The sequence below is a fragment of the Plectrocnemia conspersa genome, unplaced genomic scaffold (assembly GCF_051122295.1).
Source record: "Plectrocnemia conspersa isolate PC_06_02 unplaced genomic scaffold, ASM5112229v1 ptg000008l, whole genome shotgun sequence".
In the NCBI taxonomy this organism is placed as follows: Eukaryota; Metazoa; Arthropoda; class Insecta; order Trichoptera; family Polycentropodidae; genus Plectrocnemia; species Plectrocnemia conspersa.
Window position 1 is genome coordinate 4,119,318 of NW_028277172.1, and position 26,555 is coordinate 4,145,872.

The window sequence follows — 26,555 nt, forward strand, 5'->3', positions numbered from 1 at the left end:
ATAAAAACGCATTACAGCGAGGTTAACACAATCAACAACTACTAAGTATGTAGTAAAACACCAGACTGAAATCAATTACATTTTTTTAAATAAATTTTATTACAGCTCTATTTGTCACGATATTCATCCGTGAGATTATGAAAATATAGGAAAATCAAATCAGTAATGATCAACCAGAATTTTAATTATATTATACAAAAAAATGCGTATCTGAGCGTACAACCATTAAACGGTATGCATTAACAGTTTCAAAGCACTTAAAAAAGAGTTCAATAAAAACATTGCCTAAAATCACCGCCAAATATACATAGTATCGCTCAAATAAAAAAATCCATAGAATTACAATATAATTTTAAAATAAAAAAATATGTTTCCGCTCAAAATCATCGCATTGGTTAGACGCTTACGAGCTGGAAGAAACGTCAGATTACCCCCAATTATTAATGGTATAAGCTTAAACTAAAAGCGTACTGAATCATTTCTACTGATCTAGAACTACCACTTCGCTTCCGACTTGGAATAAGCGAGAATCCAGCTGAACTTTTACAAAATGTTGCTTTGTTTAGATATATGATCATTAAAACACAGAAAAAGCAGCCGATTCCCATTTAGACCATTCGACCAGATCCAACTAAGTAGTCACCTGAATGCAAGAGTTCAACCCGATCTTCTAGATGACTTGAAGACTTCTATAGTAATGATGTTATGTAATACCGCAAATCATCTGCTATATATATACAACATTAGCTCACTCTAAAATTATAAAGAAGACATCGATTGAGTACTTTTGTAGCGTTTATAAGATGATAGCAGTGGTAATAAGTATATCAGTGGCGTACGGTCCATTCATGCGGTAGATGCGGCGCATGCCTTTGGATTGTAAAATGTTTCTGAAAATTAAATATTTTTATCATTTTTTTAATTTACATGATTATGAAACGTAATCGCTTAGATATCCGGCTACAGACAATCACACCGAGGGAGCGGCTAAAGCCGACTGCAGCGCGGGCGGGTTGGCTGGCCAGCTGTCTTACGTAGTCAATACGCGTGCGCCATGAATTGCTTTTCGGGAATTGATTTGGTATCCGTGCTTACAGTCGCCCGTCATCAACCGTTCATGCGGTTGACGTTTTGAATCTGTCTATTTCTTCGGCCTTTCAGCCTTCATGTCTCGCAGTGGGAGCTGCCGGCTTCCCATAACAATAGCCGGGCAGGTGTGAAACCTCTCGCACATTTTACATCCCGAACTTATTTATATATATTCGTCACCAGAATTCCATTTAAAATTTATAAATTGCATTATTAATATGATTATTTAAAATGAACTAAAAGATATTTTAAAGTTAGTATTCAATTTAATAAAATTAATTTTTACCATACTTCTGTAAAAATATAATTTTCTTGGAAAAATAATTCAGCAACTGTAGCAAAGAGTTCTGCACTTCAAGTATCTTGAATAACTCAGATTTTTACATATTTGAATCGCTCAAAGAGGTCCAGGTACGTTGAAGAGGTGCAGCAGGTGGTGTACGAATGGCTCCGCATTAAAATAAAAGATTTTCTCCTGAGTATCCACGCACTTTCTAAGCGCTGTAAAACTTATAAAAATAATATAATTTTATATATTTTTATTTAATAAATAAATAGATGAAATATATTAAAGTGTTACCAACATTATTTTTCTCATGCTCTTCTCGGAAGCTACATGGACCGGTTTCTGGTTTTTGGTGTCATAATCACTTTAGCTATCTTCCATTTTATAATTCTCGTTATGAGTCTCACATGGCTGACCAGTTACAGCTCTCTAAATTTTAATTTGAGTCAGTTATTTTCACAGTAAATTTTCAGTTCTAACATTAAATAAGTATACCTTATTTAACGTTAGATTTATCAGAGACATATTGCAGTGATATTTTGACTTACGATTTTCGGGATTAGAATGCTTATTGCGCACAAATATATAATTTATCAGCCAGTATCAAGCGGCGCTGTCGAATTAGGAATAGTCGTAGAAGAGCTTTGTAGTTGTGGAAATTAAGTCGCTCTAGTCTCTGGTTCCTGATTTCACAATCGCATTATTGCTTAGTTGGCTTTCTATTATGTAAAAGCTTAACTTTCTAAGTGGCCATCTTTGGGCGACCGTCCGATAATTACAAATGATATGTACAACAATGCTTATTCGATGCGAAGTAATGAATATTATTTCTGGATGAGTCTCGAAGCTTATGAAAAATTGTTTTTAAATAATTTATTACTAATTTATAAAAAACTTGGCAAAAAAAAAATAATATGAAAAGATTTTTATATACATATAATTTTAACGTAATCGTTTTTATTTTTATTATAGTTATAGTATTTTTATTATGTTAAAATAATATAAATAAAGTTATTCATATTTCATTTTTGTCAATTATGGTTATTACGATTGGACTTATTCCACTTTCAACAAAAACATTCCTTTGATAACATTTTACAGTTCAACTACTTTTGATAAATTTATAAATATATTATGCACCATTGACTGTGTGATTATAAATAAAAAAGAGGATATTATTATATGACTAAAACTACCATTAAGACATTTTTTCAAAATGGACTTATTCCACTTTAAAAAAAACGGCTCATTTAGTTACAAATACAATTTAAGTAAGTTATATGTAAACATAACAATGCCTTAAATTAAAATTTTTTTAATGTAATATATTTATAAATAAACCATTTAAATGTTATATTTTGTTTTTATAAAAAAATAATAACTATCGTTGATAATTATGAGAACAGCAATTTAACAAGCGCAGCGTCGCTACACAGCACTGCACTCAATTCCGCAAAATAGCACTACGGTGATATGGTTAATAAATATTTATATAATTATTAGTCGTATTAAAAAAGCAGAGGTTAGGCAAAAATATATTAAGCCAAATACGCCAATACTTTTTTACTATGAATAAATTAAAAATAAATTGAATTCAAACATAGTATATTTTTTACACACCGTTTGCACAAATAACGACACTTGATTTTTTAATTAGATTATTTCAATTGCAAATGAATCTTCGGTCGTGCTAAGGGTCAGCCCAGGTGCTCAGCCATGTCACTAAGAATGTTTAACTTGCGTTTTAATTGTAGCTTACCTTGAAACGATACATCCTATTCAATACAATTGTACGTTTTAAATAATAATAAATAAATATAATACTTTATATCTAACATAAGGGCGTTAATAGTTAAGTAACTGTTTTTATTCATAACTGTAAAATGAATAATAATATGTATAATATATATGTATGTGTTGAATTACAGTGTCATAATGGATACACCGATTAAGAAATCGATTATCGATCATAGTTTTCGGGTGTGTGAGTGATTTGCGTGTGCGTGTGAGCGTATGACGTTTGAGAATCGTTTTCGAAGCTTCGCAGAACGCACGACCGCCAATCGCCAAGCATCAGCGCCTCGGTCCGGTCGAGTTTCCGCGAGGGTTTTCCTCCGAAGTCACCTGTCATCCGCTGGTCGCATAGGAGCGACTTCAGACGGACAATTCGAGTGAGTACCTAAAATTTAATTTCATGTTACGGGCTTTGAGCATAACACCGCAGATATTAGCCATGGCCGAAATAAATAAATATTTCAATTAAATAACGCGCATTGTATACCTACATAGGTTTGAATTTATTAAGTTATTTACACAATAAATAAAATATACACGTTTGATATTATTTATTAATGCGTCATAATGTCGAGCGTGTGCGTTTATATCATTTTAACTACAAAATGGTGCATCAATTATTTGAATATAATAATTTGAAATAAAGTTTGTCTCCATTTTTTGTTATACCATGTCAAGAACAAGGACTGTGGATAGTAACATTTCAAGTTTTACTTGTTGTTGAATTTAGTATTAAAAAACTGGTTAAATGTGTTTCTTTATAATTAGGGTTGCCAGAAATTAAAAATATTTCAAAATTATCTGCCGATGATTATTTAAGATATGTAGGAACTAAAATTATAAAAAAGAGGATATATTGGCAATACTAATAAGTTTTTACAATAAAAAAAATCTCTTTGCTTAAAGATGTTTTTGTTAGATTTAAAAACACGCTGATGAAACACCATTTATAAATATTATAATAGACTTGTAAAAAATAAAAAGTCATCGTTCATTGATTTAAAATATAGATTAATATTAATAAATAAAAAATTAGAATTATGTATATTACGCATGTATGCGAATGGAAAGGATATTTTATTTTATTTTTAGTTGCGTAGATTTCGAAAGAAATGCTATTGCAAAAAGTTTCACGTCGCAGTTTTTTACACCATGTCTAGGATACTTTAAAAAAACTCTTATAATATAATATATTACAGACAGGAGTTATTTTCAATTAGCATAATAATGACATATCCCCCCCTCATTTGAAAAAAAACTGATTTGAATAATGGTTTTATTTTATAAAATACAACAAAAACAATAAACTATTTCTGCTGCGTATTGCAATATTATTATGATTATCAACATTTTATTTTTAAAATTCTGGCAATTGGCTATTTCCTTTAAAATTGTGTTTTACTTATACAATTAAAAAATCTTTTAAATAAAATTTTGATACCATATTTCTTTGTAAGCTGTAAACTGATCAAAATTAGGCTTAAGTAAAAAATTGCCCGTCAAAAACTGCAGGAATTTAGTAAATATTTTTTTTATTTTTAATAAATATCTTTTATAAAACTTGAAACCCCTGTATTTTTTCTTAGTTTTTTAAAGGATAATATTTAATTTAAAAATAAGATAATATCAGATTGGCTAATGAGCTTATTTGAGATAAATAAAAGATATTTTATTTATCTTTAGAACTATGGATATATATATATGTACATCAATTTTTTTTTTATTATTTTGACTTTTTTATATTTTGCTCTAAGTTTTTGTAACAAATTTATAAATTTTTAAATTTTTCTATAGCCGCTATTTTAAACGAAATTTAGCCGAGATATTTACGAGGACAATTTAAAAAAGCAGTAATATCTAATTAAATAGTTAGTCTCAAAATTATACCTAAAAATATTTAAGTAGTATTACGTTGGTTTTAATTTCATTGATAGTCTTGACCATCTCTGGTATATATTATATACATATAGTATGTTTTTGTCAAATTATTTTGAAATAGGGCGTATTTAAAAACTATAAAAAATTGTAACGCAGTTAATATTACTTTTAGAGAAAAAATATAAGAGATCAAATTTATCATTTAAGAGATTTTTTGTAATATGCGACACTTTATTGTAGTATTTTTAACAAAATATATTTAAAAGCTGCGGTATGCTTCTGTTTGAAATTGAAAAGGTATTCGACACGATTGTAAATCTGTCAAAAAAACACTATATCGCCTAAATAATTGAATTTGTTAGCATTTATATTTCATTACATTGTATATTACATTACTATCAAGGTTATTGATGAGCAAATTATGTCTGGAATTACACATTTGGACGAGGAAGGAGTTTAATTTATATCAATTATATATAATGATACATAATACAAAACCAGTACACGTATAAATGATATTACGAATTGTATTCTATATGTATCGATGCTTTATATTATATTTGCCAGTTATAGGTGAAGATGTCAGCCGATGCGAGCTCCGAAAAGGCACTGAACAGGAGAGAGGCCAACTGGCCCAGCGTCCTGTTCGTCATACACATCCACGTGTTGTCCACGTACGGCCTCTACTTGGCGTTCACCGACGCAAAAATCCTCACTAATTTATTTTGTAAGTCACTGCTGACCTTATTTTAAATATCGCAATTCAGTATGATTTTTCACAATCTCGCCAAAACAGGTTTCACGCGAAGGATTTAAAAATAAGATCATAAATACATTTAAGCCTTGGATGGAAATGGAGTCGTGAATTATTAAAAAAAAATACGACATAAATGAATGAGTATATAATAATGTATAAAAATAATTAGCATAACGTCTATCTGTGACAAAGCATGATTAGTAATTGCAGCATGATTCTCTTGCACTTGCTCTTGCGTTAGAACAAGGTCGCTCGTTATGTACTTAGTGGAAAAATCGGTCAAATATTAATTGGTTATTTATTAAATCTGATGTGTACAGTTACATCTTACATACGACAGGTGATTTGAAACTCAGGTGTAATTTTTAAATGCTACATAAAGAAATAAAATCATTACTGTTATGATTTAACATTTATATATTTAATATGATATGAGTATTGTTCCACATTAACTGTGCCAGTTCGGTATAACTCGAAAGAGTCTGGATGGTACGAGTCAGGAGGGAATGAACGAGAAATATGGACCTAGCCTGTACAGTCTATAATAATGGACGCGATCGTTACTTACGTTCACATAACATTGACGAATTGTCAATGTTGCTCCAAAACAGCTACACAAAATGTTTCATGGCATATGTACTACGACGATAAGATTTGTAGAAATGTATGAGAAAATTCTTTTGAATATTCTCTAGTAATAAGGAGTACTTTGCCTCACTAGGATTCATATATTGGATCCAGTTTCAAGTACACTTCGTACCAAAGTGTCATACAGAACGCGGGTTGCTAATAAATGGGTGCAATTTAAAAGGAACGAATAGTTTGTGCATTTATTTACGGTAAATCGTCGGAAAATTATTTATGGGGTGTTCACTATTCGCTACCTAATCTGTGCAACAGTAATACACAAACAATTCGTTTTATGGACCAATTATTTTATATGAGTAAAGTGACAGGCGCTCCGCACGACAATATCGAGCACCTGCGAGTTCTTATAGCTAGGGAAATACTCGAAATGACAAGTATTGTAATTTAAAAAATGACGGTGATTATGGAGATTACCAATAGAAACTGATAGAAGCTTGTGGCAAACCTTATTCAATGCCTACACGATGTCGATATGAGTTTTTATGAACTGAAAAGCGTCAAAAATCAGTTGCTCGATGAGACCTTGCTGATAGTGATTGATAATGTACATATGGAAAATGTTACAGAAATTTTAAAACATGTGTACTTATCTGTGAGTCGTTGCGTGCTACAGTAATTGTTGGGCTACATGCAACGGCTCGCAGATGAGTATGTAGCTTCAGAAAATATAAAGAGAGCAAAAAGTAGTACTAGAGATATATAGAGAATGTAAAATATCCACTAAACTACTATATCGATACATTTAAGTATTATGCCACATTTTCTGGCAATAAAAACTGGATTTAGTACAACAACGTTATCTTAAAAAGATCGCATGTTGTGTATCTGATGGGATTGAAAAGCTATTATGTAATATGAGCTGCTATTAATTTCAACAAGTACTACTGATTCCACTAAGTACTGATCACAATTGATTAAACTAAAAGAAGCAATCGACAGAAAAAGGCAATATTTAGCTAATAGTAAAGGCATTGTGTTAATATGACACTTGATATTGAAACTTTCGATTTTTATTAATGGTTTTAGAAAAATCTATAAAACAGAAATAAATCATTTTTACTGTTTTTTTTTGCAAAAAATCAAAAAATATTTTTAATTGTTTTTTTAAACATATTCTTGAAATAATACATTTTTTCTACTGTCGTTTCGAAACTCAAATAGCAAGATTATGTTAATCACTCACCTAATTTGTTTCTTTAGAAAAATTACATGCATTGGAATTCATGCCGCACATTATTGAATTGTTTAAATAGACTTCAAACTAAATTGTGTATATTTAATTTTGCTTAAAATTGAAATTAAAATTTCATTAATAATATTATACTGTTTTTTTCTGATACACTGAAAAAATTTAGGTTAGGTGAAAAATATTATTAAAGACAATAAACATAATGTGTGTCAATCAATACAAATTAAAAAAACATTATCATATGATCAGTAATAATAAGAATCTAGGCTTGAAGTCAGCTGTTTTGCGTAACGCGCATATAAATTTGCGCTTTGCATTCACAATCTTACGCTTCATGTTTTGTGCTCGAAGCTGATTTTTTGTTATCATTAGAATCCCTATTTACTATTTAGTATTTTAATGTGTAAATTTTTATTAATATCTTGATATAAAACATCATGCATTAAAAAATCCATATAAGGATGAATTATACAATTTTTTACGATCATATTCTTGCGTTCTTTATTCGTTGAAAGATGTCGGGCATCGTGTTTCGTACCTTTTTGGCAAACATGTGTAAAATTTTACTGTGCCATTTCAAAACATTGCTTATAAAAGTTAGAAGAATAATATATAATTTACGGTAATAATGTATTAAATTATTATTTATTGTCAAAAATAATTCAGGAGGAGAAGAAATATTGTTCTGTAATAAATAATAAATAAATAAATTCCTTTTTTGAGTTGTAAAGCATTCGTCTTATTTTTTAGGTTTTTTTAAATCATATATATAAATTCATACAAACGTTTAATTTAATATGTATGTGGATGATTGATAGCCAAAGGATCGCTTTTTGAATAATTTCTGAGAATTAGGAATAAAATAATTATTTTTAGAATATTTGAGGTTCTTTGTGAAAATATTATTATGAATTTAAGGAATTATTTTAAGATACTATATGTGCATTAAAATAAATTAATTGTTTGTGCATTTATGTAAGGTGAATCTTCAAATATTTCTTTGGATAAAATATTCGTTACAGAGAGTTATTCATGGGGTGTTTACTGTTCTGATCAATGCTCGCTCGCACCTAATTGTCCATCAAATCATTTTTTGAAACAATTATTTTATATATTGCTCATTTAAATTGTCCTTAATTTAAAATAGCTCATTTATTTAAAAAAAAAATTTATTAATAAATAAAATAGCTCGGCCAAGCTAAAAATATTTAAATTAAAAAAATATAAATCATTTTGCAAGACTCATTTAATATTAATATTCTAAAACTGAACTCGATTTACGACATTGATTCTAATTTTATGATGACTTTAATTTTTATTTTTTAAAACGCATGGAAAAACGTAAATATTCAAAAACATACATTTGTAAATGTAAATATAAAATATAAATAATAATACTAGCTACGGTACCTCGCTAAAGTGTGGGACCGACAGCTAATTAAATAATATTTTTTTATATGTACGAAACACGACGCTTGACATTGATTCTTGCATGCTTCTTATCGTAACAATAATATTGTTTTAAAATAATTATTATCAGAAAAATAATTATGATTTCTTAAAATGAGGTTACTAATAATTAATAATAAATTAATATTTAAAAAAGCTAGTTATAAAGAAAAATTTAATTTAAAGAAAAACTAATTAATGCATTTTTTTTTTTGGAATTTGTCTAAAAGAAAATTTTTAATTACACTGTACATACATTTAAAAAAAATTGTTGTCATAAATGAAAATGTCACTATTTAATAAACCGTGCAGCGCAAAATTTTGGTTCATTGAATATTTTACAAACTTTTATTTATGTCGATAATAAATATTATTGCTTTTATATAAGATAATGATTCTGATATATGATTTTTTTTTTGAATTCTATGAATCGAAAAACTAAGATCTATAAATATCAAGATTTTTATATTTAAATCCTTAAACAAAGCGTTAAAAATATATGTTTTAACTCATTTAATTAACATTGTCTTAAGAAAGGAAGACTGTAATTCTTTAATTATTTGCTAGCTGGTTGTTTACTTTTATACGGTAGTAGTCTTCACTGTTGTTAAACGTCAATCATCTTGTGGATGATTAAAAATTACGTTAAGCAAATTTTCACTTGTACCGAAATGTTGATTTGATATTCTAAAGCTAATGAAGATATATTTTTTGTATGACAGTGTTTTGTATCAAAGCAGTTTATATTTAGAGTTATAAATGTATTTTTTCGGCTTTTTAACATTATTCCAAATATTATATATACAGATATACAAATAAATCATTTATGTTTCAGTTCCATAATGACAATCGTTGGTTTAATTGTTATTAAAATTCAATGAATTTGTATGGATTTTAATGTCACTGTTGTAATTATACACATTGCACTTTGCTAAACCGGTTTTACTCTCGTATGGTTTAATGTGCGTATGTGTAAGTATAAATAATGAATATGATTCGGACTATGGTTTTCCTTGAACGTGACCGACATTTTGTGTACTTAATATATAATTTATTAATTAAGTCAAACTCATGATTTCAACATTAACTTAGCATGAAGAAATTTTATAAGATTCCAACAGATGCCCTTTTGCAATGGCACGTGGATTACAAAATTAACCTTGAATATTTAAAACGAAAACATGTTTCCGGGTTTATTTCACTTTACTGCTAAAAATCTATAAAATGATATTTATAGTATTAGCATCTTAATTTTCTGTATATAAAACATGTTTTTAAAGGTTCTTTCATAAATGATTCTGTATATTCTGTACGAATTCAAAATTATGTTAATATTTGTATACAATTTCTTAAAATGTATTTTTACAACATACTATTAATGAGTTCTAAACCTTTTCACAATAACGAATAAGGTGACACCATATTTTATAATTTATGTACCAATATGCGCATACCTTTATATACCAATTTTAAATTTAGCATTTAGAAAACATCTTTGGGCTACTTTTAATACGCCACTTTACTATTTCTTCATCGAAAGACATGTATCAATATCCCAGTACAATATTTTTTAATTGCTTGTAATGAAACATATTGAGCAAATATTAAGACCGTTTTTATTGTTAACCCATTTCTATACTGATCTAGCTTATTCTATAGCAAATTTAAATTGAGTATTATTAAATATAACTTATATTAAATGGGCATGATTGGTTTCAATTCTAGATAAAAATAATGTTTGTGAAATAAAAATAGGTTTAAAACAGGTATTGTAGCAACGGCTATATATGGAGTTGTTGTAAATCAAAACTTCTGACGCAAATCCATTTAAAAATACTACTTTTAAATAACAAACTTGATGTAATAACTGTTGGTACTAATGATGATGATAGTCTTACTTTAAGAAGCAATAGAATAATCTGATATTGAAAATTGAAGAAGAGTGACAAGTATTTGATGATGTTTTATAATAATCTTTAAAAACAATATATAGATATTTTAATATTAAATTCAACATTATGCTTAAGGATATTTAATAAAATATGAAGAAAGTAATTTTGACATTATTTTTAAAGAACTGATGATATTTTTACAAATTCAGTACAATGATACTGTAAAAATTATATAGTACTGAATAAAATCTACTGCTGGAAATATTAAAGTTGTCAAATAAGATGATTCAGATAATCGGACAATAAATTAAAAGAACTGCATAAGTAAAGCATTCATTATTGATATTTGAAAGAGGAAAAGAAACTGTAGTAAAAATTAATTTTGAAGCATTAATAGTAAAAATTAATTAGGAGCTTGAAATAAAATTTAAAGAACGTAGAAGTTAAAGCTTAATAACCATGTTAATATTTTGAAAATACTTAGTTAAAAACTTATGCTAGATGCTCTAAATATAATTTCATTGAGTGAAAAACTGATGTTACGGCTTTTTAATGAAAGGAGAAAAATTCTTTAGACCACAAAATAATAATGATAAATAAATGCTCTAAGAATAATTAATGCCATTGGATGGAAAATTTATGTAACGAATTTTTTTAGCAATTAAACAAAATTCTTCAAATTGTAGTTTATGAACTACTGATGAATATTTTATTGATCCAGAGGAACAACAAAATTGATTAAAAAAATTTCGTTTACATATATATATATAAAAAATTTAGTCCATAAATAAACACATAAATCTAAATTTGGATATGCAAATATCGAATCTTAGGAATCCGCAGGATTTATTGCAACTTTGAGTAAAAAACTTGTTTCAAACCAAGAATTTTTATTGTCCATATAAAGAAAACTATCTAGTTTGCCAAATAACAGTAGTAAAATATTTTATGATGAAGTATAAAATACTGATTTTATTAATAAAGTTAGAAAACTTAAATATAAGAGTTAAATTTGATTCGAAATTTAGTTTGAACCTGAAGAAAAATGTTGCTAAAGATACTAATGTTACGATTTTTTTTATCCATTGAAGAAAAATCTTCCGACTATAATTTATTTACTGATGAAATTTTGCAGAAGAATATTAAATATAAATTTTGAGATAAATATTTAAAAAAAATTTAGTCAGTAAATAAGCATAATCTGAAATTTAGATACAAAAATCTCGAATCTTAAGAATTCTTAAGATGTCTTATTTTCAGGTATTGTAAATCAAAATCTTCAATTACTAGTTAGACTTTTAAATATGCAACTTTATATTAAGAGCTTGTTTTAAATCAATACTATTTACTATCCACATTAATTTATTAATTTAATGAAATAATTCAGAATATAGATTTAATAATATTAAAGTTAGAGGTCTCAAATATTTTTGTTTGATTCGATTCGATGTTTTTAAAAATACTGATGTTTCGATTTTTTACCTCAATTAAAAAAATCTTCACACTGATGAAATTTCTAATAGGAAATATTACAGTAAACAAATTATATTAATTTGGAGTTAAGATATAAAAATTTCGAACCTCAAGAATCCGTAGGATTTATTGAAGTTAGAGTTTCGATTTTAGGATTTCCAAAAAATTCAGTGAATCAAAATCTGAATTACTATTACGATTTTTAAATATACAACTTTGAGTTAATCCTTTGAGGAGTATCGCCGTACATGTACGGCGGTCGATCTTACACTGTTTTGAGCTACCCCAGATTGATATATATTTACATATATAACTAAAGAAATAAAAACATTATAATTATATAATATTTTTTTAAATTTAATTTTTTGTAAATGAATTCTATACAAAATAATACCAATAAATAAAAGAGTACGAAAAAAAATTACATGACAAAAAATAGTTTATATTAATTTTATGAAAAAAATGAAAGCCTCAAAAATATCCATAAAAACCGAATAATAAATATGTAAAATTACTTCTAAAAACATACTAATACATAAATTAATAATATAAATCAAAGCAATAAAAATAATAATATCTCAGATTTTTTTATTATTATTCACTATAAATGTAATATTAAATAATAATAAATAAGTATTAACAGAAATAATTATGAAAAAATACGTAAAATTAACTCACTTCCAGGTGTATACTAACAAATTTACAAATGTTCACAAATTAACTCACTACTAAAATATGGATGAAAATTCTAATAAGAAATATTTCAGAGGAGTAACAAAATACAGTTTTAATTATGAAATTAAAATAAAAAAATTTGGTTAAATCATATTTTTATCGTTTTCATGTAAATATGAAATTAGCACAAATTTTTAGTCAAATAAAATCTGGGATTTAGATATAAACATCTCTCTCTCTCTCTCTCTCTCAAATGCTCCAAAAATAATTTTATTCCATTTAGTGAAGGTCTGATTTTACGCCTTTTTTATTATCAAACGAACAAAATTCTTCAGAATGTGATTTATGAACTACTGATGAAAATCGTATTGATAAATATTTTAAAGAAATAGAAAATTTTCGTTTACATATAAATATAAAAAAAATAACACAAAATATATTTTATCGAGAATTTAGATATACAATTCTCGAATAAATTTTAAGTTTATGAACTACTGATGAATATTTTATTGATAATTAAAAACTCCAGAAGAATAAAAAAAATTATTAAAAATAATATTTTCCGCTTACATATAAATATAAAAAAAACAATAATACAAAATCTATTTTTAGTCCATAAATGTAACACAAACAATTCCTACAAATTTAAATTTGGATGTACAAATACGATTCTTAAGAATCTTGAGAATTTATTGCATCTTTGAATAAAAAACTTGCTTCAAATCAAAAATTTCACTATCCATATTAGGAAAACTATCTCGTTAGTCAAATAACAGTAGGAAAATATTTAATGAAAATTTTTAGAATACTGATTTTAATATTAAATTTAGAGGACTCTATTTTTTTTTAGTTTGATTTGATTCGAATTTTGTTTTGAGCTTGAAAATTTTCTGTTTAATGAAAAAAATAATAAATAGGTATAGAAATCAGTGTTAATGTTTCGACTGGAATTCCAAAAATTGTGTTAAATCAGAATCCTTGAGTACTAGTAAAACTTAAATAATAGCTTTTTTAAAACAAGAATATTTATTATCCACATTAAGAAAATCTCGTTTGTAAAATATTCAATGAAGAAATTTAGAATACTGATTTGACCGTTAGTTAGAGGTCTGTAATATTACAGCTTAATTTGATTTGAAGTTTGGTTTGAACTTAAAGAAATTAACATTGACATAGTTGCTTTATGGCCAAATCCATAACTGGTTTAAGTATTGTTTATCAATCAAAATATAATATGAAAATTTATATTCATCCTAATATAAATTTAATATTTATTTATAAAATAATCTTCACGATTTTATATTGAATCTATTCTTTGCCAAATTCTTCCTAGTTCATAAATTATAGCAATGAAATGTGTGGTGACAACAATATTTGCTTATTTAAGCACTGCAAAAAAAAGCCATAAAATATCAGCAAAAATGTTCAGCAGGCAAAATATTTTTGTTAAAACAAATTATATTTAATGTAAAAAATGATTTAATTAAAATAATATACTAAATTGATATATTACATAACATTAGGTTTAAAATAACTTTAAACCAAAGATAATGGTGGTCATAACTAAAGGTTTAAAACAAAATTTACTATTAAATTTAAGTTCACTGAAAACTATTGAAACCTTATGTTTATATTTAATATATTTTTTAATAAGGCAGACTTTGCTTTATTTTAAAATTAGAGACAATTTCAATACATTTATTCAGCTATTCATTTTATAAGAACTGTATGAACTTCTTTCGTTCAGCTTAAACCGTTTCTGATAATTTTTGGATATTCAAGTCCTCAATATCATCACACCACAGAATATTAATACAATTTACGTTTTCCAGGTTTAGTATTAGTAGCCTGTGCATTGTTGGGGGCAACGACTGGGGCTCACAGACTTTGGGCTCATGCCGCCTACAAAGCCAATACGACCCTTCGGGTCATCTTGATGGTGTTCCAGACGTTACTTGGACAGGTGAATATTAACAATTTTCTGTGTATTTGCGTGTGAATTAATCGAATGCAAATTCAGAGTGACCCCCGGACGCGTTTAAATGGCGGGGTTAAGAACGAACGTTCTAAAACGATTTTTTTTAATATATACATATGTGTACTTTGGAAACATATATATCAATCAAGGTTAACAAAAAATAATAGCAGACATTTTTATAGTATATAGCGGTTAAAATGCTATATTTAGTCACAATTATTTATTCACGTTATAGTAAATAGGAATACAAAAAATATTTTTTTGAACTATTTATGTAAATTACTTAATTGAAAGGTATATTTTTTGTCACACTGCTGCATAGAATTTTCTTCAAAATCAATAAAACTTTATCTATATATATATATATATATTTAATAAATATTAACTCCGTTTGTATTGATTCTAAAAAAATAATTTAAAATTGAGTTGTGTATTGATTTTCTAAAAAATATTTTAGATGTTCTCCAGTGAAAATATTAAAGCTATTTGGAGCCCTAAAATTATTATGTAAATATTTGCTTAATTGTAACTTTTTAATGAAAACGTTACATAAAAGTACTCCATTTTCAGAAGAAATGATTTAGGAGCTTAAATAAAATATGGAGCACATCATTTTTAAAACATTTATAAAAAAATATTTTGTAAAAGTGCACTAAAAATATAATGTTGCAGAGTTATGTAAAAATATTATATAGCACTGAATTAAATCTACTTAAAGAATTAGATGATTCAACGATACAATATAAAGAGTTTTAAATAAATTTTAAAGAACGTATAAATAAAAGTCTAATGACTATGATATCGTTTTTAAAGAACCTTGTGTTTAAAATAGATTATGACGTTTTTTTTGGTGCTCCAAAAATAATTAGAGGTTCGATTTCCTGCATTCCAAAAGATGCTCCAAAAATAATTTATTCTATTGAGTAAAGAACTGACTTTTTTTAATCAAATAAACAAAATTCTTCAGACTGTAGTTTATGAACTAGTGATGATTGTATTGATAAATATTTTAAAGCAATAAAAAATAGCACAAAATATATTTGTGCCATTTCTTTTTGCTTGTCAAATAACAGTAGCAACATATTTAATGAGGAAGTTTTAGAATACTGATTTTAGTATAGAAGTTAGAGGCTTGTAATTTTTGTTTGATTCGATTCGAATTTTATTTTTAGCTTGAAAAAATATGTTACTGAAAATACTGATGTGACAACTTTATCTATTTAATGAAAAAAAATCTACAGACTATAGAGAAATATTTCAGTGGAATAAAAAAATGATTAAAAACTTATACTTTTCATTTAAATATTAATAACTGAAAATACATTTTATTCTATAAATAAATATACATAAATCCTAACAATCTGGAATATAGATATATCAATTTCGAATATCTGGAACTTTAAATTAGGTACTTGTTTCAAACCAAGATTTTTTTTTATTCATCTCGTTTGAAAATATTTTATGAATACTGATTTTAACAGTAAAGATATAGGGCTTAAATATTTTGGTTTAATTCGATTCAAAGTTTGGTTTGAACTTGTAGAAAAATTTTACTAAAGATGTCTTTTTTTATTCAATGAAAAAAATCTTTAGACTAATTTAATGGGAAATATTGAAATAGAGTAACAAAATTTAATTTTCAGATAGATATTAAAAAAAATGTGGGAATTTGGTCAGTAACTAAACTTGAAAAAATCATATGAATCTTGAATTTAGATGTACAAATTGATGATTCGATTTCAGGATTTTTAATAAGTGCAGTGAATCAGAATCTTCAAGTACTAGTAAGAGGTTCTTTAAAACCAAACCTATTTATAATTCACATTAAAAAATATTGATTGCAAGAAATATTTTATTAAGGATACTTCAGACTATAATTCATTTACTAATGAAATTTTTAAAAGGAAAAATTGCGCAAGAATAATAAAATTCAATTTTAAAATAGGTATAGGTAAGAACTTTGTCAGGAGATAAAACTAAACAAATCCTTAAAAATCTCGTTTGTCAAATAACAGTAGAAAAATGTTTTATTAAGAAGTTTAAAATATTTATAGTAATATTCTAGTTGACTTTAGACGTTTAATTCGATTTTAAGTTTTGTATGATCTTGAAGAAATGTGTTACGAAAATAACTAACGTAACAATTGTTTCTAGTAAATAAAGAAAATTATATGTTACATATTAAATTAAATCAATATATGCTTTATTTTTTAGTAATAAATAAATAAACGCATATTTTTTGCTTACACATAAAAAATATTTTTATATGATCAAATTACATATGCAAAATTGCAAGAAAATATTATTTAAAGATATTAAATGTATATTAAAAAATAGTTAAAAATATAAACTTTGTTAATAAATAAATAATCAATAATATTTTAGATCTTTCTTAATTATATGTGTATTAAAAAAATGTTAATTTATTCATTTTAGTTATAGAAAAAATAAAGCACTGTTATACTATAAATATGAAGATTTATTAAATTGTAATTATTAATAAAATTTATATTTTAAGTAAAATATTTTTTCATGTCAGATTTATATTATTTTTTTATACATTAAAGAATTTTACGTTTTTCAGCAAATAAACACTTCTATCATTTTTCGCATTTATTGATACAAGAAAATATTTGCAAGCATTATTTGCATTAATTTTTATTTTAAACTCTTAAGTATTGAAAATAACTGACTGCATAAGCATTTATGTATTTACTTATATTGAATATTATTAAATAAATATAACCTTTGGCTTAAAAAAGTCTATTCTATTGAGCTACCTCATGAATTAAACATAGTTTCTACGAAATCGTTCATTTTTTTGACCTGTTTCTTTTTGAAACGTTGAATATATCTTGAATCGAAATTTTATACTAATTATTGAAAATACTTTCTATATTATTTAAAAATGTATAAAAACATTACCCATTTCGATTAATCTGGAGTCACACATAGTAGTGTGGTGGGATCAAAACTGTAACCAATAAAATATATACTTTTGCGGATGATACAGCTCTATTTGCATCACTGAAAAAATCAAAATATATATAGGCGATTCAAGCCTATAAAATCAAATACTTGCACAGAATAAGAATAACTGGATTTAAATATTAAATATACTCAATGTAAATATGTTTTACATATTAAAAATCCAAAGATGCCATTCAAAAATATTTTTCGCTACAGACTTGCGCCTGATTTAGAATAGAGAGTCGCGATTGCATCCCTTTTTCTTGAACGTCAGCGCTTGAGATTGCTCTCTTTTTATTATATACTATTTTATATAAATTAGATTAATTGCAAAATTAATCTAATAACTAAAATAAGTATGTTTTATTTTATAAGAAAAAAATTGACACTCCTACACTTTTATATTTTCAAAGAAAACGCACTGCGTAGAAACTGCGTATGTAAGAATCTAGGTTTCAAGGTAATATTTTAGCCTAGAGTTTTTCCCACGAATCATGAGATTCATATTACAAATATTAATAATAATTTATATCAGTATGTATGCATTATTAATTATTCACAAATATAATGCTTTTATTAAAAATATGTCTCTGATGAAAACATAGTATTTAATTTAATATAATCAATATGACTATTAACATGTTAATATGTTGATTTCGACAGTCCTATCAAATTCGAACGTCAATGAAGGATTTTTACGCCATTTTTATTCAAATCACCCATTTGCATATAACGAACAGATTAACGTTATTAAATATATTATAATAGTTATGCAATAAAAAAATAAGAATGTATGTGTCTTGGACGTCATGCAAAATTATAACCCAAGAATGGATAAATATTACATTTCGATTAGGATTGTATATTATTTACGTTAAGAAGATGACCTTCCAAACGCACTACAACAATTTCAATGAAAACGCGATGGATGTTAAAGTATATGCATAACATAAGGTTATTCACATTTTCGTGTTGCTAAGGTTGTTTACTTTTTTGTTTTAGGGCAGCATTTACAATTGGGTCAAGGATCACAGATTGCACCATGCTCACTTTGGCACCGATGGTGATCCTTACAACCACAACAAGGGATTGGCTTATGCCCAATTCTTCACACACTTGCAAAACCTCAGCCCGAAACAGGAGCAGCTCATCAATGAAATTGATATGACCGATTTGGATAGCGATTCGATTGTCGTATTCCAGAAAAGGTATGAAGCTTACTTTTTATTTATAACTACATATAGATGCCTCTGCGTAGTTCTGTTTGGTGCGAGTTGAAATAAAAATTTATTTGTTCCAAGTCGGGAGCGAAGTGGTAGAAAAAAAATGTTCCTTATGAAAGTGATTTTAGTACGCCATAATCTCTCTTATATACTCTCTCAGAATTGGGATAGGTCCTATTCTCGATCATACGGTCAATATGACGATTCGGGGTGGAAACAGAGTATTTGTTATTGTCTACTGAATAAATAATAATTTATTTTCTTCAGTTCAATCGAAATAATCATAATTGACAAAATTGTAAAAGAGAAATAAGATTGCAATATTAATAAGTTGTACCGAATTAATTTATTTTCATTATAATATTACTGCAATTATTTTTTAATAAACTTGATTATTCGTTTATTTATATGTTTTCATTTAAATATTATTTTTTACAGTAAAAAATACATTTCAGAAATCCAACTTCAGATTAAATTGCTATTGCTTATATTTTCATAATTTGCTATTATTGAAAGTGGTATAAGTCCATTTGTAGATTAAATATATGTTCCTCCCTTAACATTTTAATGAATTACTATTAAATAATAAAATTTAAGAAGATTATAGTTTTAAAAAACATTACCTGATTGATTAACGTTTGTCAATATTTTAATTCAAACGCAAATTCTTAAATATCTCAATGTATTAATAAATGGACTTATTCTGCTTTCATAAACATTTTAATCAAAATAAATATTTCACGTAATAATGTCAATAAAAATATTATCTGGAGCTTAAGATTTAGTTACATTTACAAATTTAGTTTAGTATTTTGGACTTTATCTAATGAAATTTTAGAATAACACTAGGTTAGGTTTGGGTTTGAACAGCAGATGGACGTTTCGCAACTGTCATATTCAGTTTTAGTCATTTTAGAGTAGTATACAATTTCATTGATGCTTAGCATGTAAATAAATAATGATAAGTATGTAAATGTTTGTATTACTACATATGGATAAGTTGAAAGCAAACACCTGCCAAATAAATTATATTTTCACTGGTAAAAATATATATCTACCGGTGAAAATTAATTCCAATATAATTTCACTGGAATGACATATTTAAAAAATATTTTTGGCATAGATTTTAGACAGTTTTTTTATAGATTTTCTCTAAAGGATAACCCGATTTGTAGTTTCACTAGTGACAATATAACTTCACTGAAAAATACACATTCATTGTAACATTTGTACATTGCATGTGAATAAATAATAGTATGTAAATGTATATAATATGAAAAAGTTGAAAGCATATAATTTTATTATCACCTGCCAGATAAATTATATTTTCACTGATAAAATATATATCTACTGGTGAAAACATTTTCCGATATAATTTCATCGAAAGGACAATTTTCGCGATAGATTCGATTTTATTTTAATTTATTTGAGCTTTTTCTAAGGTAGGGGCAAAAGTTGGCTAGTCAGTGGTCATTTTCTTAATATTGCCTTAAATGCCAAGCATTTTTCTAGCCAAATTTAAAGAGGGGGGGGGGAAGGCAAATGTCCATGTTAAGAAACTACATGTTATTTAAAATTTGATCTATAGGTTTAGGGATATTAAATATTTTTATAATTGAGTTAGACATAAATTTATTTACTTTAAATATATTATATATGGTGTAAATCAGTGTCTATTACCTGAAAGACATGGGTTTGAATCCCATGTGAACCCTAGTGTTTTTTAATTTTTATTGCATCTGGAAAATCCGTGTCAGAATTCCTAGATTTTCATAATATCACGTAGAAATATAGTGTTCATTAATTGAAGTCGAACTATAGGTCGTATATATTAGACATTAAACATTTCTTATAATAAGCTATTTCAGCTCATAAAAAGTCCACTTATTGATTATTACATTTTTTATTATTTAATATAGCTGTAAGCTTTGTATTTTACATTTATTTTTAGAAAGAGATACTGACGCGCGAAGAGAAATAATAGGTGACTTACTAAAAACTCACTGGCATTTAAAGGGTTAATTAAATATATTTTTTTTACCGTTAAATATAAATCATTATAAATTGATTCAGCTGTTGTTTTTAAATTAATTATAGTATTCTTGTCAAAAATAAAAATATATATTTTATGTTTTAAAGATAAAAATACACAAAATGATGTAAATAAATAATATTTAAAATACAGATAAATTTAAAAATGTCTCGAAACTACGTTTATTTTCGGGGATAGCTACGAGGAGCTGGTCAAATTTGTGTTGGATGATTTATATATTTTTTTATTTTGAATATATTACTAAAAGTCTAGTCCAAAAAAGTGTTGATGAAGAACTATATAAAAGACCTCAGTATCAGTACCATTTTTAGAAATATTATTTGAGAAGAATTCGTTATTCTAATGATTTAACTTAAAATATATTTTGTTCAATAGTGATATATTGAGTAAATTACTAGAGAAAGCAAAAGCTCTATTTTATAAATAAATGAGAAGAATCTTATTAACACTGTAATGTTACTTAAGCTTTTAAAAATATCGTGGAAATGTATTATATTATATATTTATTGTTATTTTGGCAGTATAAAAAAATTGCCAACCTTCTGTCAAAATATAGTAATAAAATTCTGCGAAAATAGTAGCAGAGTGTAATAAATCAACTTCCTAAAATATATGAGTCGTAAATTTTTGTTTTTTGATACAAAGAGCTTCAATAACAGTTTGAAGGTCTATCATAAAAACTTGTATTTTTATGTCCTAGTACTCATTTTTATATATTTATTTGATTAAATTTTTGAGATATTTGATTTGATGCTCAGTCAAGCATTAATTTTTTTTCTTCTCACTTATTTATAAAAGAGGAGTAACATAAGTTACATTAAGGATCTCTATAAATTATTGAAAATAAAATAAATATTTTTTTACTTTCAGGTTCTATTGGTTCTTATATCCCATTATCTTTCTTCTGCTACCCATCAATGCTCCCGTGGAGTATTGGGGCGAATCCATCTTAAACTCAGTCTTCATCCTTGGATTTTTGCGATATGCTTTCGTTCTGCATGGTTCTTGGTTGATAAACAGCGCCAATCTGATCTGGGGTCTGAAACCAGGAGAAAAGTAAGTTTAAACATATATTTATATAGAGCATATACAATATTTTAAATTCATATTTTTTATTAGATATCCAGCAGATACCAATCTCGTTTTCATCTTGACAAAAAGCTATTGGCCACAATACCACTACTTACTGCCTTGGGACTATAAATGTGGAGAGTTTGGAGCTTATGGTAAATATTTTTAATTTATTAAACGTTTGATTGATATAAATAACATATTTACTTGACAATACTTGTGAAAAGAATTGAAAAAGTTTATAAATAAAAAATATCAGCGTAAGATAAAGATACAGATGCACAAATTTTATGTTGTTATTTTTTGTGTCATTAAGGAATCTTATGGTTGTGAAAGTTTGTTGAAAGTTTATCGCGGATGGTTATGAGAAGCTTAAAGTTTTTTAATAAATCTTAATTGTAAGTTAAAAAATGAACGATCTCTACGAGCTCGCTGCGCTTCGGATTAAAATCGATATTGTCAGTGTCCTGACAGACAATATGTTACGCATAATTTCATACATATAACATATATTTGATTTAAAACATTGTAGAAATATGTAATACGATAGAAGAAACTGCGTAGAAATCTGATAATCGCAAATAATCGCAATATAGCCTGAAAGTTAAAAAATATTTTTTAATTAATTATTTATTTATTTTATTTTATATATCATAATTCTAAGCTTTTTTATTTGAAGTAATTTATTAAAGACCTAAATGTAACTTTTTTTGCTGCTCTTTTACTTTTGCTACATTTTTGTTACACTTTGCAGAACAAATAAAAGTATAAATAATGCTTATGTATAATAGAGATTCTCATCGTTTATTTAAAAATATAAGCAGTGTTTTTTTATTGTCATATACAATGAAAAATGGCTGATTTTATAGCGAAGCCTTCAATTATGTTTTTGCGCAACTTTAATTTAAAACAATGGATATAAAATATAAGAAAAAAAACTTTACGTTGGAATAATATAAACATAAGCAGTGTAATAAAAAATGCTTCATTCATTATTTTTTTTACCATTGCTAATTTTTTTTTTTCGGTCAATCTATTTCTACTAATAGCGCAGATCTTAATTTTGATCACATTGCGATGCTATAAAATTATAATCTTAATAAAAAGAGAAAGGGAAATCATTTAAACGATTTATTGTTCGCATGACCCCGCGAATAATAAGCAAAAAGGTCACTATTGCTACAAAATCTACGCTGATAGAAAAATACTTTCAAGGAAAAGTCTCTTTACATCGATATTTTCATTACCATGAGATAATCTGAAACAATATACAAATTTATGCCACATTTGCATAATTTTAAACTCGTTTTGGGTTTAGCTACCTTTGCCATGAATTATAAAACGATTAGCTAATATTCGATAAAATAACTTAAACTCCAATAACAGGTTTTTTTAAAAAGATACTAATGACATTTTCTTAACTACTAAAACATAATTAGTAATTATGTGTTGATTAAATATTTTATAGCAATTTTAATATACATGTATACGATGCAATATTTACCTTGAATCTATTTTAATTTAATAAAATATAAATAAATATTTTTTTTAGAAAATTACTGAATTAAATGTATTTTATGATACAAGTATATCTAAAATAGCCTGAATATTTATAATGTAGTGTCAAAATTTTAATTCAAACAAATAATATTTTCTAGGAAAACCTAATCAATGACACGTGATTTATCATATGATATTTTATATAAAGTAATACAGTAATAACATAATAAATTGAACTTAATACGTTTAGAACCATTGATTTGATTTACATACAAATATTTCAATTTGCATTATTTCTTTTCACATATAAAATAATTATGCTTTTAATTTTTATTAGTCAGTCAATTATTTACGATGTTATAAATATAAGATTTGTATAATTTAAATACTATTTAATGACTAAATTTGGCAACAATCACCTTGATTTGTTTTATTTACATTATTTTGCAACAGCTAGTCCAAAATCGTGCTTTAAATAAATAAATTATTTATACATGATTTTTTGGAAGCTGAACTATAGATTTTCAGTTGTGTTTAACAAGTATTGATCATAGATAATAAATTTAGGCGAAGTAACTGAGCATTATGTGTTCATTTGCGATCTTCGCACATGAACATGATTCCTACCTCTACTGTTGTCACGTAACCTCAGACCTGCATGTTCAAACGGCGTTATATAATATTCTTCCCCGATTATTCTGTCTGAAATATTAAAAAAAAAAAAATATTAATTCACACCACACTACTTAATTATTTAAATGAAAGTTAGTTTTAACAAAATACAGCCAAGATTGATGTCTAGATTTTTATTGATGAATAAATGACACATCACAAGTTGAATGTCATAATTTCCATTGATTCACTTTAAAATAGCAATGAAAGTTAATCAGTTAATTGTTGTGACACATTTGCATCGCATATGAATTTCATTATGTATTATACTTTTGACTCCTCCCCAATTGTCAGCTGTCAATCAATTGGACGGACTTTCAACATTGTTTCAACAAAGACAAAGGCACGATTTTGCATTGATTGATAACTTGACATGAAATATTGCTTGTCTACAATAATGTAACGTGAAAAAACATTGGGCACCACCCCAAAACAAAAAAACCATGCAAAAAGGTAATGCTTTGTAAATAGCAACCAAATTAAACACAGCTCCTAAAAAGGTTGGAACACAATTTTTAAGCAAAAAAGGGGTACTTTTTAACTATGACAATTTGCAAATATCGTGATGATGACCCAATACAAGCTAAAATAATTTAATTTGGATGTTATCATACATCCCCATACTCTCCAGACCTTACTCTTTCAGATTGTAATTTTTTTAGGGCATTAAAATATTGAATAAGGGCATGTTAAAGAAGCTCTTAATTAATTTTTTGCATCGTTTTTACAAAAATGGAAGAAAGACTATTAATACATATTATAAAATAATTTAAACTGATAAAAAATTCTATGTATTTCGGTCATAGTAGACACCGCCACAAACATTTTATTCACAAATGTTTTTGGAATACATTTAAAATCAGTTTTTTGTTGAGAAAGAGTGTCTCATTGTTTCGAATATATTAATAAAATGAAGGCGCATAAAGAAACATGGATTTTAGAGCGGAACTAGTCACTCCGATATATTGAGAGGAAAAACTGTTAAATAATTGTTTGGAAAATATTTGAATATTCGATTGAGAATATATTTTGATAGAAAAACATCTGGCAGTGGTCTGAAAAAATCAGTGCTAAACAAAAGAAATATAGGCTGTATTATTAATATGGGTTAATCCAGACACAAAGATGTTTTCTATGGTAGCTATGAGGAGCTGTTATATGTATGTGTAACGTTTCACATATTTTGTATGTATGCGTAGTTAACATGTTAGTGTCATATTTACACAATGTTTTCGTGTGTAGGTGTGTATGGTTGTATTATGAATATGTGTTTGTGAGAAAAGGTGCTAGTTCCACATAAAACCGAATCGAGCGCGTTCAATAACGGGTTTTTATTTTAAAAGTTACCAAATTTATGTCATCGTCTTTCGGTTTCAGGGTCAGGCTGTTCGACGACGTTCATCAGAGTCTGGGCGGCCATGGGATGGGCATCCGATCTGCGGACGCTGGAAACTGACGCAGTAAAGTACGCCTTGGGAAAGTCAATCTCCACCAACAGCCCAATATCGGACTGCCTGAACGAAGCGGAGAAGAAGTTCAGTCTGCCCGCCGAACACTATCTCACCAGAGACAAGTGATAACAACTTTGTCTTATATAGAGTGTGTACCAAAGTTTTGTTTGTAAGATTTTTAATGTATGTGCGCACGCATTATGTGAATTGAATAAATTGTGTCAATGTTTTTATTTTTTAAATATATATATATATCCCAAATTAATTCATTTTTATTCACACAAATACAAGTCCTTTATTTTATACATTAAAAAATATTTGTTAATCGTTCTGCTCATTTTTAAGAGAGTGGGCAATGCATATACACGCTGAAAGAACGTGAACAAAAACAGTGCCGCCGAGAGCGAACCCGGGCCCTTGAAAAATATTGATTCCGGGCCTCACAACAAAAATAAAATTTTATTTATTTTTTAAAATCGTAATATAATTTCTTGAGTATATTTTAAT

The 26,555-nt window shown here is 26.6% G+C and overlaps 1 protein-coding gene and 1 long non-coding RNA gene across 12 annotated transcripts; one reads left to right on the top strand and one right to left on the bottom strand.

Annotated features, from left to right (window-relative positions):
* Nucleotides 1-66: 66 nt before the first annotated feature.
* Nucleotides 67-3,091, bottom strand: LOC148232741 (uncharacterized). Of its 11 annotated transcripts, XR_015810317.1 has the most exons (6): nt 1,924-2,938; nt 1,674-1,804; nt 969-1,598; nt 840-890; nt 644-753; nt 67-410 (listed from the first exon to the last, which is right to left on the bottom strand). It is a non-coding gene; the product is annotated as an uncharacterized LOC148232741 (long non-coding RNA). The 11 variants fall into 11 exon arrangements; XR_015810322.1 differs by having other exon boundaries at nt 67-753; nt 1,035-1,598; XR_015810315.1 differs by having other exon boundaries at nt 67-753.
* LOC148232742 (acyl-CoA Delta-9 desaturase) lies at nt 3,075-26,309 on the top strand. The gene is made up of 8 exons (XM_088189189.1): nt 3,075-3,226; nt 3,304-3,546; nt 5,615-5,774; nt 14,963-15,093; nt 19,081-19,286; nt 22,225-22,410; nt 22,474-22,580; nt 25,975-26,309. The coding sequence occupies exons 3-8, from the start codon at nt 5,627-5,629 to the stop codon at nt 26,172-26,174; spliced, it is 978 nt and encodes a 325-aa protein (XP_088045315.1). The 5' UTR covers nt 3,075-3,226; nt 3,304-3,546; nt 5,615-5,626; the 3' UTR covers nt 26,175-26,309.
* The last annotated feature ends 246 nt before the right edge of the window (nt 26,310-26,555 follow it).

Coding starts and splice junctions, on each gene's coding strand:
- LOC148232742 (XM_088189189.1), top strand. CDS start 5,627: ATGTCAGCCGATGCGAGCTCCGAAAAGGCACTGAACAGGAGAGAGGCC. Junction 5,775..14,962: donor AATCCTCACTAATTTATTTT/GTAAGTCACTGC, acceptor TACGTTTTCCAG/GTTTAGTATTAGTAGCCTGT. Junction 15,094..19,080: donor TCCAGACGTTACTTGGACAG/GTGAATATTAAC, acceptor TTTTTGTTTTAG/GGCAGCATTTACAATTGGGT.